This window comes from Phodopus roborovskii, unplaced genomic scaffold (genome assembly GCF_943737965.1).
Source record: "Phodopus roborovskii unplaced genomic scaffold, PHOROB, whole genome shotgun sequence".
Classification (NCBI taxonomy): Eukaryota; Metazoa; Chordata; class Mammalia; order Rodentia; family Cricetidae; genus Phodopus; species Phodopus roborovskii.
The window spans coordinates 6,780,557-6,796,121 of NW_026125052.1; the positions used below are offsets into that span (position 1 = coordinate 6,780,557).

Below are 15,565 nucleotides of genomic sequence, written 5' to 3' on the forward strand. Positions count from 1 at the left end.
ATTATATATCAGTTCAACAAATGCAACTACATTATTTTGAAAGAACTGTGTAGTGGCAGGTGATCTTTAACATGTACATAGAAATATCACAGTTCCAGGTTGACACCCTGCCTGGGAGAATGTGCTGGATTCCTGTTTCTCAGGCTGTGGTGTCTTGTGTCTGATTGTGCACCTGGACTGAAAAGCCGGAAGACCCTGAAGCACCATTTCCATGGGCAGCCATCAGCTTTTCTGGTCTGTTAGCTCTCCTGGACAGTCCTCTTCATTTTCCTCTGAGCAGGACAGGTTCAGGATGCTCATCATGGGATGGGTCCAAGATGTGGTCTGTGTTACATGACTTGAGAAGAACAAGGGGTATGAATTAGAATGGGAAAGACTCCTTCTGCCAGCTAAACAAGTGCTGATCCTGGGAACACTGCTTCTACCCAGTTGCCAGACCTTGGGACAGGAAGCAGTTAGAATCAGATCCAGTGTTGTTAATACGTCTTGGAGATGTTTTAAGGGTCCTCAGTAACCATGAATGCAGATGGATGCATCACCTTAAACTCCCTTTTCCTCTCCCCATGTTATCTGTGAGCACATCCTATGGCTTCTAGCTGTGAGCATCATCTCTGGAGTCTTGTCTCCTTTCCCTTTCCAATGCAACAGTCTGGCACGCTGAAATATCTTCTCTGTCTCAGTTCTATTTCCTTCCTAACTCATTTTCCACTCCAGCCCAGAGACATTCCTAAACGACAAAGCATACACTGTCATTTACCTGTGAAACACTCAGTTCTAACCAATTCTGGGTCAAACACATTCTACAGTATGATTCTGGGCCACATTTGTCCTCCCTAGGGAGTTAGTACACACTTCAAAGGAGAAAATTCTCCTTAAGATTCCTCCCATCTGAACCCATAGTCTCCTCTCAGATTTTCCTATATTATAAATGCATGCATGTCTATCTATTGTCAGCCTTCTTGCTGCTAAGAAAGGTCCCTGAACTATTTTTTTTTTTTATCTCTGTATTTGTGCTGTTTGAGGAGTTCTCAGAACAGATGACTAGGGTCCTGAAGAGCACTATGGGAAGAAGGGACAGAAGCAGGGGCGGGGTCAGGCACTAGGGCAGGGGGAATACTTAGGGAGTGGCAGAACACTCAAACCACACCCCTACCTGGTGGGTGTGTGTGTCTCAGATTCCTAATTCAGCTTCCAGCTGGATGACTCTTATGTGCCCACTACCATTTGCCCCACCCCTTGGAGAGGAGGTGAGGTTGGGAGGACATTTATAAATGCAACTTCCTATAGGAGTGGATTACTAATAGTTTCAAAATGGGGTAAAGGACTTCAAGAGTCAATGTGGGAGCAGCAAGGCTCAGGTATCTTCACAGTCTCTGGAGTTTGAGTGTAGTGGTAGAAAGGGAGTATGGTGAGAGGTAACACTAAGATCAATGTAAAGCCTATATGGGCACCTACTATTGTAGAAGCTTCCTAGAATGCATTCATATATAAAAGATGATTAATTGTATATGCCAATCCCATATACAATAGACTATCAAAACAAAAAGCCCAGTGTTAGTTATGGCTTACTTAGTTTTGAGTTGTTGGCAAGAGAAGTTCCATAGCTTCCCAAGTCCTAAACATTATAGGCTGTAGCTTTTGCTGTAAAGAGTACAGTTTTTCCGCCCGCCGCCTGGTATTGTCCTGCCACCGCGCCAGCCCCAAATAATACACAGAGACTCTGTATTTGATACAATGTTGTTGGCCCGGTTACTTGTTTTTTATTGGCTAGCTCTGCCTTAATTATTAACCCATTTCTGCTGATCTATGTATTTCTCTTACCGGGGAGCCGGCGGCATACTGCTTTCTTCAGACTCTCCATCTTGACTCCTCCTTACTACTTCCTATTTCCTCCTTGTCTCCTAGTCCCTCCTATCTTCCTTTCCTATTGGCCAACAGTGCTTTATTATTAACCAGTATGAGAAACATATATACATAATGGCATCTCCCATCATTTTGCTCTTGTTTTTCCTCTAGAATTTGAGAATAAGACCCTATTGCTGAAGACACTATATACTTGAATCATGGGACATGGAGTAATCAAGCTGGTACCAACCTGGAAGGTTCTTCCCTACTGGCTAGATTCATAGTGCTGAAAGTTTCTATGCATGCTGTCAGGGAGAAGTGCCATCAATAGTCTTAACCAGCCATGAACCCTGTGAACTTCAATGACAGGTCTGCCAGATACACCCACTGGTGACACCAATATTATAGGAGTAATCAATACTTTGTGAATGGATTCAAAGCTTGTTCCATATGATAGAAGTCATGCATGATACTGTCCATGGGGCTAAAACTCATGGCTGTCTGGGCCATATGCTGTAGAGAAGAAAATGATACTATTATTCTGCTAAATGGACATAGCCCCCTAAATTATTTTTTATTTTATTACCTTTTTTCTATTTTTTAATTATTTTTTGTTTCTCAAGACAGGGTTTCTCTGTGTAGTCCTGGCTGTCCTGGAACTTGCTCTGTAGACCAAGCTAGCCTTGAACTCACAGAGATTCACCTGCCTCTGCCTTCCAAGTGCTGGGATTAAAGACACGTGCCATCACGCCCTAGCAAAAATTCTTATCTTCATTCCATATACTAGCACATCTCTCAGCCCTTATCGGGTGATTAATACAGAAATCCACAACTGCTTAATATGAAGACAAGAAGAGACTGTGGAGTGCTTGGTGGAGTGCCCAGCTCTAAATGGGATGTCCCCTACCCCCACCCCCACAAGATTCAGAGATCACTGAGAAAGAGATGATAGAAAGAGTCACAGGCAGTGGAAAAGTACTTGCTGGACATGACAGAGCTGTTGCAATAGGAAGTCACGGTAGCTGAGGCAGCATGCATAGGATCTGCACAAGATCAAGCCAGCTGAAATCCCTGCCTTGAAGATAGGGAGAAGTGCATGGGGTCCCACCTAGCTGAGGAGCTTTTGGCACCTGAAGGGTGAAGGGGAGGGCAGAGTCAGTTTTCCTCAGGGATTCAGCCCCGGAGGCGCTACCCATGCTCCAGGGGACTGTCCTACATGCCTGCATGTACAGGTTGTACTAAGTAGACTTAGTGATCTTAATAAAAGAACAAGAGAGCATGTGAAGTTGGGAGGGAAAAGTCATGGGAGTGGGTAAGGGAGAAAAGGGAAAGAAGGGAATGGATCAGAACAAAGCACATTGTATACATGTCTGAAATTATCAAACAATAAATAAATTATTAAAAAAGGAACCATTATTCTCTCGGCAGTAATTCCTATTACCAGTCTCTTTAAAATATTTAAAAAGGTTTCTTATGAAGTTTAAACTTACTGGAGCATCAACTCAGCCCAGACTCAATTCATTTCAAGGCCCCTCTGTGGCCTAAACTGAAAGAATTGTTAAAAAATACTAAGGGGTATAACCAAGAAGGCTGGAATGCCATGGCAAGGTGAGATAGGCACCATCCTGCACCGAGTATGTGTTCAAAGGAATGTGCTGGTAATACTGTTTCATGAACTTGACAGTCTCAGAATCTAGAGATTCAATGTTTACCACTACAATGGATTGGTGGGGAGAGTATCATTTAAATTATTTTAAATACCCCTTCCTTTATAATGTTACCTGAATGGGGAGAGTAGGAAGCAATAAAACAAAAAACCAGTATCTTCAGGACAAGTTCAGGAACATGCTTTGCTATTTGACTATTTTACAAGTGATAGTCTCATTCTTGAAATACGAACTATGTAACCATATAGACACTAGTAAATTGGTAACTCAGAGCAATCAAAAGCAAGATGTCTAAGAAAAAAACTATAGTTACGGACTCTCTGCATTTGATGTTAGAAAGTTCTACCTGAAATCTGTTCTTGTTAATAATATTCATCAAGTCATTTTTAAAAGATTAAATCCATTCATTTACTTTATGTCCCGACTTCAGTTTCTCCCCCCTTCACCTTCCCTCTGCCATGCCCACCGCCCCCCAAATGTTTAGATCCACTCCTCTGTTTCTGTTCAGAAAGAGGCAGGCCTCCCATGGGTATCAACAAAGCATGGCATATTAAGATGAGGTAGGACTAAGCTCTTCCCCTCATACTAACCCTTGGTAAGGTAACCCAGTATGAGGGACAGGCTCCCAGATGCCTGCCAAAGCATCACAGAGAGGCCCTGTTCCCACTGCTAGGAGTCCCACAAGTAGACCACGCTATACAACTGTCACACGTATGTAAAGGGGTAGGTGGTTCCCTTCGGTGTCTGTGAGCTCCTATGAACTCAGGCTTGTTGTCTCTGTGGGTTCTCTTGTGATGAACCTGACCCCCTGGCTTGTACAATCAATCCCTCCTCCCTCTCTTCAAAAGGATTCCCAGAGCTTGGCCCAGTGCTTGGCTGTGGCTCTCTGCAACTGCTTCCATCGGTTACTGGATGAATGCTCTCTGCTGATAATTAGAGTACTCACAAATCTGATTCCAGGAGATGACTAGCTTAGGCTACCCATCCACTATTTCTAGGAGTCTTAGCTGGGGTCATCCTTGTAGATGGAACTAGAGGAAAAAAAAATCATCCCAGAAAGACAAACACGGTATGTACTCACTCTAAGTGGATATTAGCTATAAAGTAAAGGAGAACCATGTTACAACCCACAGCCCCAGAGAGTCTTGGTAAGAAGGAGGGCCCAAGCACAGACTCGTGGGTTTCCCTGGAAAGGAAGAGATCTCCTGAGTAAACTGGGTGTGGGTAGGGATGGGAACATAGGGATTGGGTTGGGGGAGGGGTAGAGGGTGTGAGTAATGAAAGAGATGTCTTGATAGGAGCACATTTCAGGTCAGGTAGAAACCTGGTGCAAGGGGAATCCCAGGAATCTCCCAGACTTTTTATTGACAAAATGTGACTCACTCTAAGGACATACTGAATGTTTGACTAACCTTATATTCATAGAACACTTTTCTGTAAAGATAAAAGCCTAAGATAATACAGCTTGATTTTATTGGTAAACACACACACACACACACACACACACACACACACACACACACACACACACCACCACCACCACCACCACCACCACCACCACAACAACAACAACAAAACCTTACCTACATTTATATCTCTAAATGTTCAACATATAATCCCAGTAACTACTAGAAAAATAAGACCAAGGCAATAAGGAAAAGCTTTTGGTGTCTCAGAGGCTGTAATTGGATCTTTGGAAACAAAATAATACAAAATACTCAGAATCCATGAGACAGAACTTTTAAATCCCAGGTGGTGTGTGTAAAGGGCCTGGCATTCAAGACATTCAAGAAATGATCACAGCTAGTTTTATTGATAATTAGGGCTTTTTGTTTAGTGCAAGAACACCTTGGAATTCTGCCTACAATGCTGGAGTGGAGCCAGTCTTGAGTCTGCTATTCAATTTTATGTCTTAGTAAGCACAGTGGCTAATGCTCTCTGACATAATCAGTATGATAAGATAATGCTTGATTTACTGGCTTGGAGAACATTCTAGTATTAGAAATATTCCCCTTCTCCCTGATTTGTGTGCTTGGTAATTCAGCTAAGGATGGAGAATAAATCAGTCCAGCTGACTGCTTTGTTTAATTAATAAAGACCTTATGGGTCATAAAGGGAGATGTTGCTGTTTGAAATGAAAAATTTAGGGAGTTGGTAAATAAGTGAAGCTTCCTATGAGATGATAAAGTCCTCATCTGAACACCCAGTATCCCTGACAAAGGTTTCTGCAAAGAGATGGCATTTGACCTGATTTGGGGAGTCATCAACAGTCACTCAGGTGCATTTGAAACTCAAAAAAGCCATTTGTTTTTAACTGGTTGCCAGATCTGTTGCTGGAAATCGATAAAATATCTAGCAATAGGTTGCCAGTGCTGTGTGTTTTTAAAAACAATATTAGTAAATTGAAAGACATATTGTAGAGTTTATTTAGAAAAAAAAAGCTCAAGAGAACATGCTTTATTTTATTGGCAAAGAAATGTTAAGTGAATTATTTAAATCCCATTATAATTACCCTCCTTCTGTTTCTTACCTCTTAGCTAGAGGATCAAAATTTGTTCTTTCAAAAAGAAAAACAAATTTATTTCTTTCAAAATAAAAATTAAGGACAGTCTCTAGAAAAAAGTGACTTGAGCACAGAAAGCACAATAGTCTATTCTTAACTGTTGGTCATGGTGAAAGATGCCCCCTTGTTCATTCTCCATTGCAGACATGGCTCTGCATTGCTGTGAGTTGAAGACTTATTTTATCATGCCTAAGACAAAACTGTAGGGTAATGACCCACAATGTAATAAATTTGTAGAGTAATTTTAAGGGGAATATCTATATCTATATATATTATATATGTATATATATTATATATATGAAATTAAAAATAGGCAAAGACTTCTTAATATCATTTGTTACCAGGACTCAGTGTTGTTGTAATGTTGGAGTACTGGAGAAATTAATAAGTAGCTACAAAATGCAAGTATTCATGACATCAAGAGAGTTACACTTAAAAGAACATTTGTTTTAAAGGTAAGAAATTAGAATTTGATTTTTATTCTGTGTTTATAAAACTTGTATGAAATATATAACAGGTATCAAATAATAAGATTTAACTAAATGTCTTTAGGTCTTAGATATGAAATTGTTTACAAGAATCTAAAGATGTGTGTGTGCATGTGAGTGTGTAGTATTAGAAAAAATTGCTGTTATTAGACTAGTAAAAGATCAACACTGCAAGAAAATTACTGGCAAAAATATTCATTTTAATGAAGATAAAAAAGAAAAAAGAAAAACCTCAGGAGGTCCATGAGCTTGAACTGTTGGCTGTTTTTGATGATGCCACCTTTGCAAGTATAAACAAGTGGGCTAACGCATAGCAGGCAATGACATCGAGAAGGCGGCATAGTTTATTCCTAGTCATAGGATTGGCACACAACAGAGCCAGTGCCTAGATCCAACTAATGACTTCTGTGAATTTAACCATTACGTTCAATCCCTCTGTATCCAGGTTGGTTTCCACAGCAACATGTGAAGAGACTCTGGGATGGACTAAGTGACCTCCAGAAAGGGGCTCTTCAGCTTTGCAAAATGAAATTAATTAAAAGACTAATTCAATGATCATAGAATATGTATGTATAGCTATTATGCCCTTTAAAAATTCTTTCCTATGAAATTCTTGAAAAATGTTATGTGAGCGACTGAGAAAATAAAGAGCGTATGTGAAGCCCAAGCCAGAGGGTCTTCCCAAGCAGTCATACTTTGTTGTCACGTGTCCTATCTGTGTCCCCTAGGCTTCCAGCTTCCACAGGGCAGGGCTGTTTCTGTCTTTTCCATCTCTTCATAGCCGTATTCATGCACCATGCACGGCATCAGTGCATGCTTGAGGCGTGCATCACTATAAACCCCTCTGATTACTACTATAGTCACACCACTGGGGACAAATACACAGTGGTGTACTAGCTTACTTATACTTGAAGATCAGGTAATTCTCAAATGTGATCATGGATGCAGATTTCCCCTAAGTGGCTTATGTGTGTTTACAGAAATTGAGCATTATATCAGGGAAATTAGAGTTATCCAAATAAAACCAACATCACCAAAATAATTAGCATCACTATTTCCCTTTACCAATAGTCTCAGTTCAATTGGCTTGCAAAAATCTATTTACTAATTTGGGGCAAACAGTAAAACTGTAAGGATAATTTAAACAATTTGGGCTAGAGTTTATTTTCTAAAAGCCAATGGTCTAAATAAACTCATTAGAATCCTAGATTTTGTTCATTGTAAATAAATATAATCCTTAGTTTTTAAAAGTCTTGTTTTAACTTCTCAAGTACAAAATGTTACAATGTTACCAAAGATAACAGTAATGATGAATGGTGTGCCTAAACCTTCTAAGACCACACTGGGAGTTCTCAGCCTCCTAAATGAGCAAATAAATCCCATCCATATTTCCAGACCTCCAAAGTCCCTTACTGCCAGCTGGAGATTTTCTGAGGTAAATGCTGATATGCATCAACAAAGTGCAGGTGTGATCCAAGGAGACCACTGCAGCCCTTGCTATGATATCACGGATCAGATGCAGACTTCAAGTCAGTGTGGTGGTGCATCCCCGCCTTCCCAGCACTGGGATGTTGAGACTAGAGGGTTGTGAGTTCTAGGCCTGCAGAGGCTACACAGAAAACTCATCTCACAAAGCAAAACCTCAAACAGATGTTCCAGTCAGAAGCAGCTGGGTATGACTTTCTGTCTGGTAAGCATTTTCTGACCTGCAATGTTCTTTGATCCTTTTCCCTATTTACTTTTTATAAAAATCACAGACAGTACTTTTCTCTATAATTTCTACAGTTGAAAAAGTTGAGGCTTACAGGGTTGAAGTGCTCTGTCCAAAGTTACACAGAAGCAGGCCTGGGACTGAGATATGGGCACCAATAATTCTTTCCTATTGGCCACATCTGTAGACAACTCCAGCTTGCGTGTTAACAGGGATGCCAGTATGTCTCTGGGAAGTTATGTATACCCTGAACTTCTCAATCTCTGTGACATATAACATCTTCCTCAATAGTTTAAGAGATAACATGTTAATCCCCTAGATCTAGGCCTGACACATCTCTACATAGAGTTAGACAGCCCCTTCTCACCTCTCTCTCACACCCCTGTATGATTTTTCTATTGTAATAATTTATCACCAAAAGTTTGGTGACTTAAAATGACTTAAATGTACTGGTTAATGATCAGAAGTCTGATACAGATCCTACTGGGGCACACTGAAGACATCAGCAAATGGCTACAATTCTATCTTGGGCTTGAGGAGAGAATCGTTCCCTTGTTTTTCCACCTTCTGAAGGCTCTCCACAGTCTTAGGGTCAGGGTGCCCATCTTCAAAACTGGTGACATTTCTGCTTCCCTCATCACAGTCTTTATTCGACTCTTCTGCCTCCTTCCTTCATTGTTAAGGACACAAGGTCAGACTGGATTGAGTAGGACAAGCCACTCAGTAACCTAAATTCCCCTTTACTAAGTAACCTAACACTGTCACAAATTGTGGGGCTTTTCCTTATGCTGGGTCTCCTTCCTTGACTCTTGCAGAATAGCATCTAAAGGAAAAGACATTAGCTAGGTGGACTTTTTGTAACTTGTGCAAAACTAGGGAAATATTACCAAAGTATATCTGATGGAAACTAAGTTAAGACATCCAGGTCTTTGCACAAGCCTGTAATCCCAGATACTTGGAAGGCTAAAGTCAGAAGATCACAAGTTAAAGGCCAGCCTGGGCAATACAGTGAGTGTGTCAAACTGACAAGAAAGAGGAGCTGGGCATGCAATTCAGTACTTGCTTATTGTCATGGAATTGAGTTCAAGACCCCAGCGAGGGAAAGGACTAAAAGGAAAACTGACTTAGGGACAATGCCATGGCCTACAAAAATCCATCAAAAGCTCTGCTTTTGGAGACTTGTGTAGGGTAAGGTAATAATAAACATTAAGTGAGGTCACAGGGCTGTGGCTACTGGCTTCAAGAGATCTCTGCTCTGGGCCCTTGTGATAAGAGAAAGAGACAATAGAGCGTTCTCTCTCTCAGATGACAGACACACACACATACACATACACACATACACACACATGGAGAGAGAGAGAGAGAGAGACAGAGAGCGAGCGAGCAATGGCATGAAAAGATGGGGTGAGGAGGGTAGCAGCTGCCTCGTCAGGAACCAGTCCTGCTGATACTGGACTTTGGCACTCAGAACTAGGAGACACACTTTTGCTGTGCAAGCTCCTTATCTGTGGTGTTGCCTTATAGCAGCCCCAGCAGACGACTTCAGCCACCAAACCTAGTGGAGAAAGTTTTGATGAAAACATTCAGAATTTGTTAAAAAAAAAAAAAAATCTAAAAAAAGAGGGCCATAGAGGCAGAGACAGTTCTAAACTGGACTAAAAGAACAACCCCAGAAAGGTGACGAGTCCAGAATCGTCACATGCTCTCAAGGAATGTGACACTGGAAAACAAGCTTCAGGCCAAGCCGTACCTGTCATCGCCTAAGTGGGGACAGAGCTTGGTGCTGGGAGTGTAGATCTAGATGTTTTATTCATTTCAGGGGCTGTGCCATCCCGAATAACCCAAGCCAGCTGGCTGGCCTTTCACTTAAATGACAATTTCTTCTCCAGTGCTTCATATTCCTACACCTCTCTGTAGGTATTTATAGAAAACCCCGGGCAAGCTGTCTTGGGGCTTGCGATCAATGCAGCCTTCCTGCAGCTATCGCAGGGCTGCTGACTGGCCAGAGAGCAGTAGAAATGTAGGTTTTGGCTACCGTTTTCTATTTGCAGCTGCACAAATGTTGTCGTTAAAAACTCTTTCTCTGGCATATAACAGCAGGGTAGGGACGGGCCTGGCAAGCTGATGTCTGCTCAGTGCTCCCCCTGCTCCAAGGGCTTTGTCCCAGGGTCTTCACACCCCCGGGCACATCCAATTCTCAAACACTCCTTGTTTGGGATGAGAGAGGGATTGAAATAACCTATCAGGTCACTCTCAAATGTGGCGGTATCTACATTAAAACCCAGGCCTAATCAGATACCCTCTTTACCCCTTCAATGGCTTCTCCAACTTGTCAACAATATCCATCCACTTCTACTTGAGTCTCCACGCATGCTCTGCTCTGTGTCAGGTAACATATTACTCGGTTAGGAGTTGTCACACAGGTAGCTGGGCCCTGCCATTCAGCTTTGGGTTAAGACGCACCGCCAGACAGCTCATCAAGGGCGGAACAACTCCTTATCAGGTGCGGCTTCATTTCATGCCTTACCACTTCCAGGTCAGAAGAAGTGGTTTGGGAGAACCATTTGGGAAGGCCAACATTCCCCAATTTAGGTCTCTGTGCACTCTTTTTGGTAGTCTTGATTCTTATCCATGCTGAAGACCTCATAGAGCCTCAACATATTCTCATAAGCCTTGAAGTCAGTGGCATAAAACCTGTCCTGACCTCTCATCAGATGGACCTTAGGATATAATAGTCTGTCAGTGGCCACTACCTAAGTCACTGAAAAGGAAGAAAAACAGCTTAATTCACAAGGCCATGGGGTGGGAGAGAGTTCTTGACAGTGTCCACTGAAGAGAAGCCGAAATGATATGGCAAGGATTTACAAAGCTGAAGTGAGTAGCTTTTTATTTCTAACCAGAAACCATACATCTCTTTCCTTCCCTCCATAATCTCTTAAGTTTCTACTTGTATTACTAGTACTTAGGATAACATCTATTGGCAAAAGGAAGTTAGAGTTTAAGACTTGAAAAGGTTAAATTGTTTGATTTGTGTTTTCTGTTCTTTTAAATTCTATAAACATAGGCCAGCAAGATAGCTCAGTGGGTAAAGGTGCATACTGCCAGAAGTATACTTTGCTATTAGAAGCAGGTATCTGATATTGAGCCAGATACAATGGATCTCACCTGTAATCCCAGCACTACTGGGGTGAGATGGGAGAAAGAGACAGGAGAATCCTCGGGCAGTTTGCTAAACACAGCTGCACAAACAAGAGGTCCTCCCTCAAAAAAGCCAGAAGGAGGTAACTAACTTTATTTCGGAATATCTGTGTGAAGATGTTCGGTTGCCCCCACACCTGTCCAAGGTACCTTCTGATTAGTTTAATAAATAGCTGAATAGCCAACAGCTAGGCAGGAGAGGATAGGCAGGACTTCCAGGGAGACAGCAGAACTCAGGGAAAGAATCTGAGTGGGGCTGATTTGCCTGAAACCAGCAAGAAAGATGTGGAAAAAGTCAGATGTAAAGAACTGAGGACAGGCAATGAGCCACGTGGCAGAATGCAGATGAATATAAATGGGTTAATTTAAGGTTTAAGAGCTAGTTGGGAACAAACCTAAGCTAAGGCCAAGGTTTCATAATTAATAAAAAAGACTCTGTGTCATTATTTGGGAGCTGTCAGTCCAAAGAAATACCTGTTATGCAACTCCTAGAAAAGTTGTCCTCTAATGTCCACACATGCACTGCGGCATGTATGTGCCCACCCTACCCATGGTAAAACAAAATAAAAACTCAATAAAGAAAAAGGAGGTTAGGTGGGAAAATGGCCATCCATCCAGATAATTTCATTATAGCATGCTTGAAGTGTTAGCCATGTTATCATTAAGTTTAAGGATGCTACAACTTTCTTATATAGGAAAAAAAAATCTTTCCCAGAATGCAGTACTATATTTTATACAAATATATGTGTATAGATTTACATATTTATTTATGGCAAGTGAGTATGCCTACATGCATATATGCATGCACACAGAAGCACATGTCTGTTAGTTCTATGAAACACGGGCTCTGATGATGCCAATACCAATTATTCATGTTTACACAGGTGGACATAAGCTCTCTTTTCTTTGTCAGAACTTAAGTAGATGACACAGTAGTAATAGAAATGCAATGGTCATGTGGATGGACAGAAATATTCTACAAGGACCATAAGTGCCTGGGCATTCTCCAATCAACACTGACAGTCATTCCCTTGCCCGAGGCTTGGCTTCCATCAGATATAACAGTTCCGTTTCTGGGATGACAGTGACAGGTGCCAATTTCTGTCAGGAGATCGTATGAATGCAGACCATCATCTCCCCCAGAGTCTTGGGATGGTAATTTTAGTCGTCCTTTTTAAGTGAAGTTCCTTGTTGCCTGAAAAGTATCATATACCTATAAATGAGCCAGTCCTCCCTCAAAAGATTAACAGGCTGCCCAGGCCCAAAAGTTTGGCTGGGGTGGAATCAAAATGAAAACGAATCAATAACCTCATATTCCTGAAAGTGATATCCGTAGGCTTGTTCATGCTCTGCCCATCTGGGAATAGCCTTGACTGTGGCTAAAAACCAGGCAGATATCCTATCAAAATGTCAGAGTCGGTGGACATAAAGAGATTAGGGGGTTGGAGGGGGGTATAGGAGGGAACTGGGATTGATATGTAAAATAAGATTGTTTCTAATTTAAATAAAAAGAAAAAAAGAAGAAGAAAAGAGATTAAACTTTACTGGAGAATTTTTTATGGGGCGGGGAATTTTATCAAGCGGAGTGAGAGCACATATAAGTTAAGCAGCTATTCTGTGGAGACACCAGTGTTAGAATTCAGGTTGCTCTGGGTCCAAAGACCATTCTCTCTGTCCTGATGTCAGAAGGCCTTCTTTTGCAATCAGAGCCAGCTGCACCAGAACGATGCATTTGACTCACACAGGAGCCCTGCAGACCCATATTTAAAGTTTATTGATGAGCAATTCCAATCAGTCTGCACATGGCCTTACAATCTGCTTCAAACAAACAACACCTGGGCAGAGAGGGTGGCTTCTGCATAGAAACAAAAGAACTCGAACTTGGTGAAGATGAAGACACAGATGGGCACATCCAGGTCAGTGAGATACCTGGCTGAGCCTCCATTCTAGAGAGGAAGCCTAATGATCCCTGCAAAATCCCCTGCAACTGTTAAATGATGGCTGCTCATAACAAATTTGTTCAATAGGCGCCCTACAAAAAGGTAGGAACATATAAATGAGAAATAACATGGATTTAATGGTTAGACTAAAATCTATCTTACTGCTTTTACACTCTCAGAGAGACCTAACTCATAGCAAGCATTCTACCCTTCTAGGAGGCAGGGGCTGGGATAGTGTTAAATTTTATTATTTTTACTCTTTGACCTTCCAATCTACAGAAGATCACTACTTGTTCTTAGAAGCAAGTTCTGCTATTTTAAAATGGACAAAGTGTAACATTCTACCTAAGTCAACATCTGTTTAAAATGTCCTTCTTGTCACCTCTCACCAGATGACCTTAAAACAAGGAAGGCAGTGTGATGCAGTCCAATGTGTGTGTGTGTGTGTGGGGGGGGGTGGTTGGAGCCAGATAACACTGGGTCTGTATCTGGATGCTGCAGTTTGATGGAGGGTAACCCTGCTGAGTTTAGCCTCTTCTGACAGTCTCTTCTGCTGCAGTGATGTGACAATGATACCCATCTATGCCCTTTGGAAAAAAATCTGTCTTCTCTGTTTCACTTTCCTCCTACATCATGACTAAGGTCAATGAAAAGTACTGATGTATTTCCAGAACACACTTTGTGCTGTTTTCTGAGTAGAGCAAAGGAGGCTGGGCAAATGTCCACTCTTTCTACTCCTTCCAGAGGAGCTGAGCTAGACTTTGGAGTGGCCAGGGCTTGCTGGCTTTTTAGTTCCTCTCCTTATATGCTCTACTCTTTTTGTAGTGGAAGTCCAGCTTAAAAGCTTCCATTTTCCAAGGGCAGGCGGCTCATCTAGTTGGGGACCAGGCAGGGAGATAAACTGATTCAGTGGCTAGTCATATCTGACTCTGTTTTAGCCCATGTTATGGGAGCTCTGCCATTACTATCTTTTTCTCACAGAGCATCAGTGAGGACCTGCCACTCATGTATGGGTAGGACATACTGACAGACAGCTCAGCTTAGGTGAAAGAACACTCTACAGGCTGCAGACTTGGACACTTTCAAAGGCCTCTGGATGCAGAATTCCAGTTTTTCTTCTTTGGGTCATGACTTTCCCTGTGGGATCCTTTCGGAGGCACAGCTGAGGGTGAGATGAAGCTTGTCATCAATATGACACCATGATGGCATGATGTCATAAACATAACACCCTGTGGTATTTACCTTCCACATTATTAAGAGGATTAAATAATATAACACATGGACAATTACATGTAGTGTCCTCCTGGCCACTGAGCATTAGCTGGTCTAATGCAAATTACAATATGGTGTTTCCTTTTTCTACCATCTATACAGCACAAGGTAGAAACTCTTCTAGAAAGCAGACAGTAGGTTCGTCTCCAGAAGGGGAATGATTCTGGAAGTGAGCAGTGTATTGCTGAGTGTGATCTACACATGGGATTCCAAGACTTGCCTCTACTTCATGCAATAAACCACATTCCTGCCTTATCACCCACCAAACAGAACAAGAAAAAAAAAAAAAAAAAAAAAAAAAAAAAAAAAAAAACAAGCCTTGAAAATGCTGCCATTCTTCCAAACTTAGAAGTTGCCATCTTTTTAAGATGATGGTTTGCAGGCTTTGTGCTTTCTCGACATGGTGGTTGTGCCATAACGAAAAATAATGCTATGTAGTTATTAGTCACTTCCTGGATTCAGGGTGCATGGTAAATAGACAACATCAGCAACTCTACCATGGCAACATAGTCTCCTTGTCTGAAGAGAAACTGAAGTTAAGAGAGATATAGGGCTGGGAGGTGATGGTGCACTCCTTTAATCCCAGCACTCAGGAGGCAGTGGCAGATCTCTGTGAGTTTGAGACCAGCCTGGTCGGTTTACAGAGCTAGTTCCAGGACATGCAGAGCTACACACAGAGAAACTGAAAACTGTATCTCAAGAGAGAGGGTGGAGGTGGTGGTGGTGGGGCCTATGTAGAGGCACAAGGTTTGGGGAAGTAAAATCTGCATATTGCTTGGAAAGGATGTACACATTTGAAAGGGCAGCAAGGGCACTTCTCTTGTAGAACTTGCCAAACGGATGTACAAGGGGTTTTCTAGAAATCCCAGCCTGGAGGTGGG

At 41.8% G+C, this 15,565-nt stretch overlaps 1 protein-coding gene across 1 annotated transcript in view; it reads right to left on the reverse strand.

Moving 5' to 3' along the window:
• Positions 1-53: 53 nt before the first annotated feature.
• The window catches only part of Stxbp4 (syntaxin binding protein 4), a 125,913-nt gene continuing 110,401 nt past the window's right edge, over positions 54-15,565 (reverse strand). The window contains exon 14 of the mRNA XM_051195782.1: positions 54-337. Within this exon, the coding sequence (XP_051051739.1) occupies positions 223-337 (115 nt within the window). The 3' untranslated portion in view covers positions 54-222. The remainder of the gene's footprint in view (positions 338-15,565) is intronic.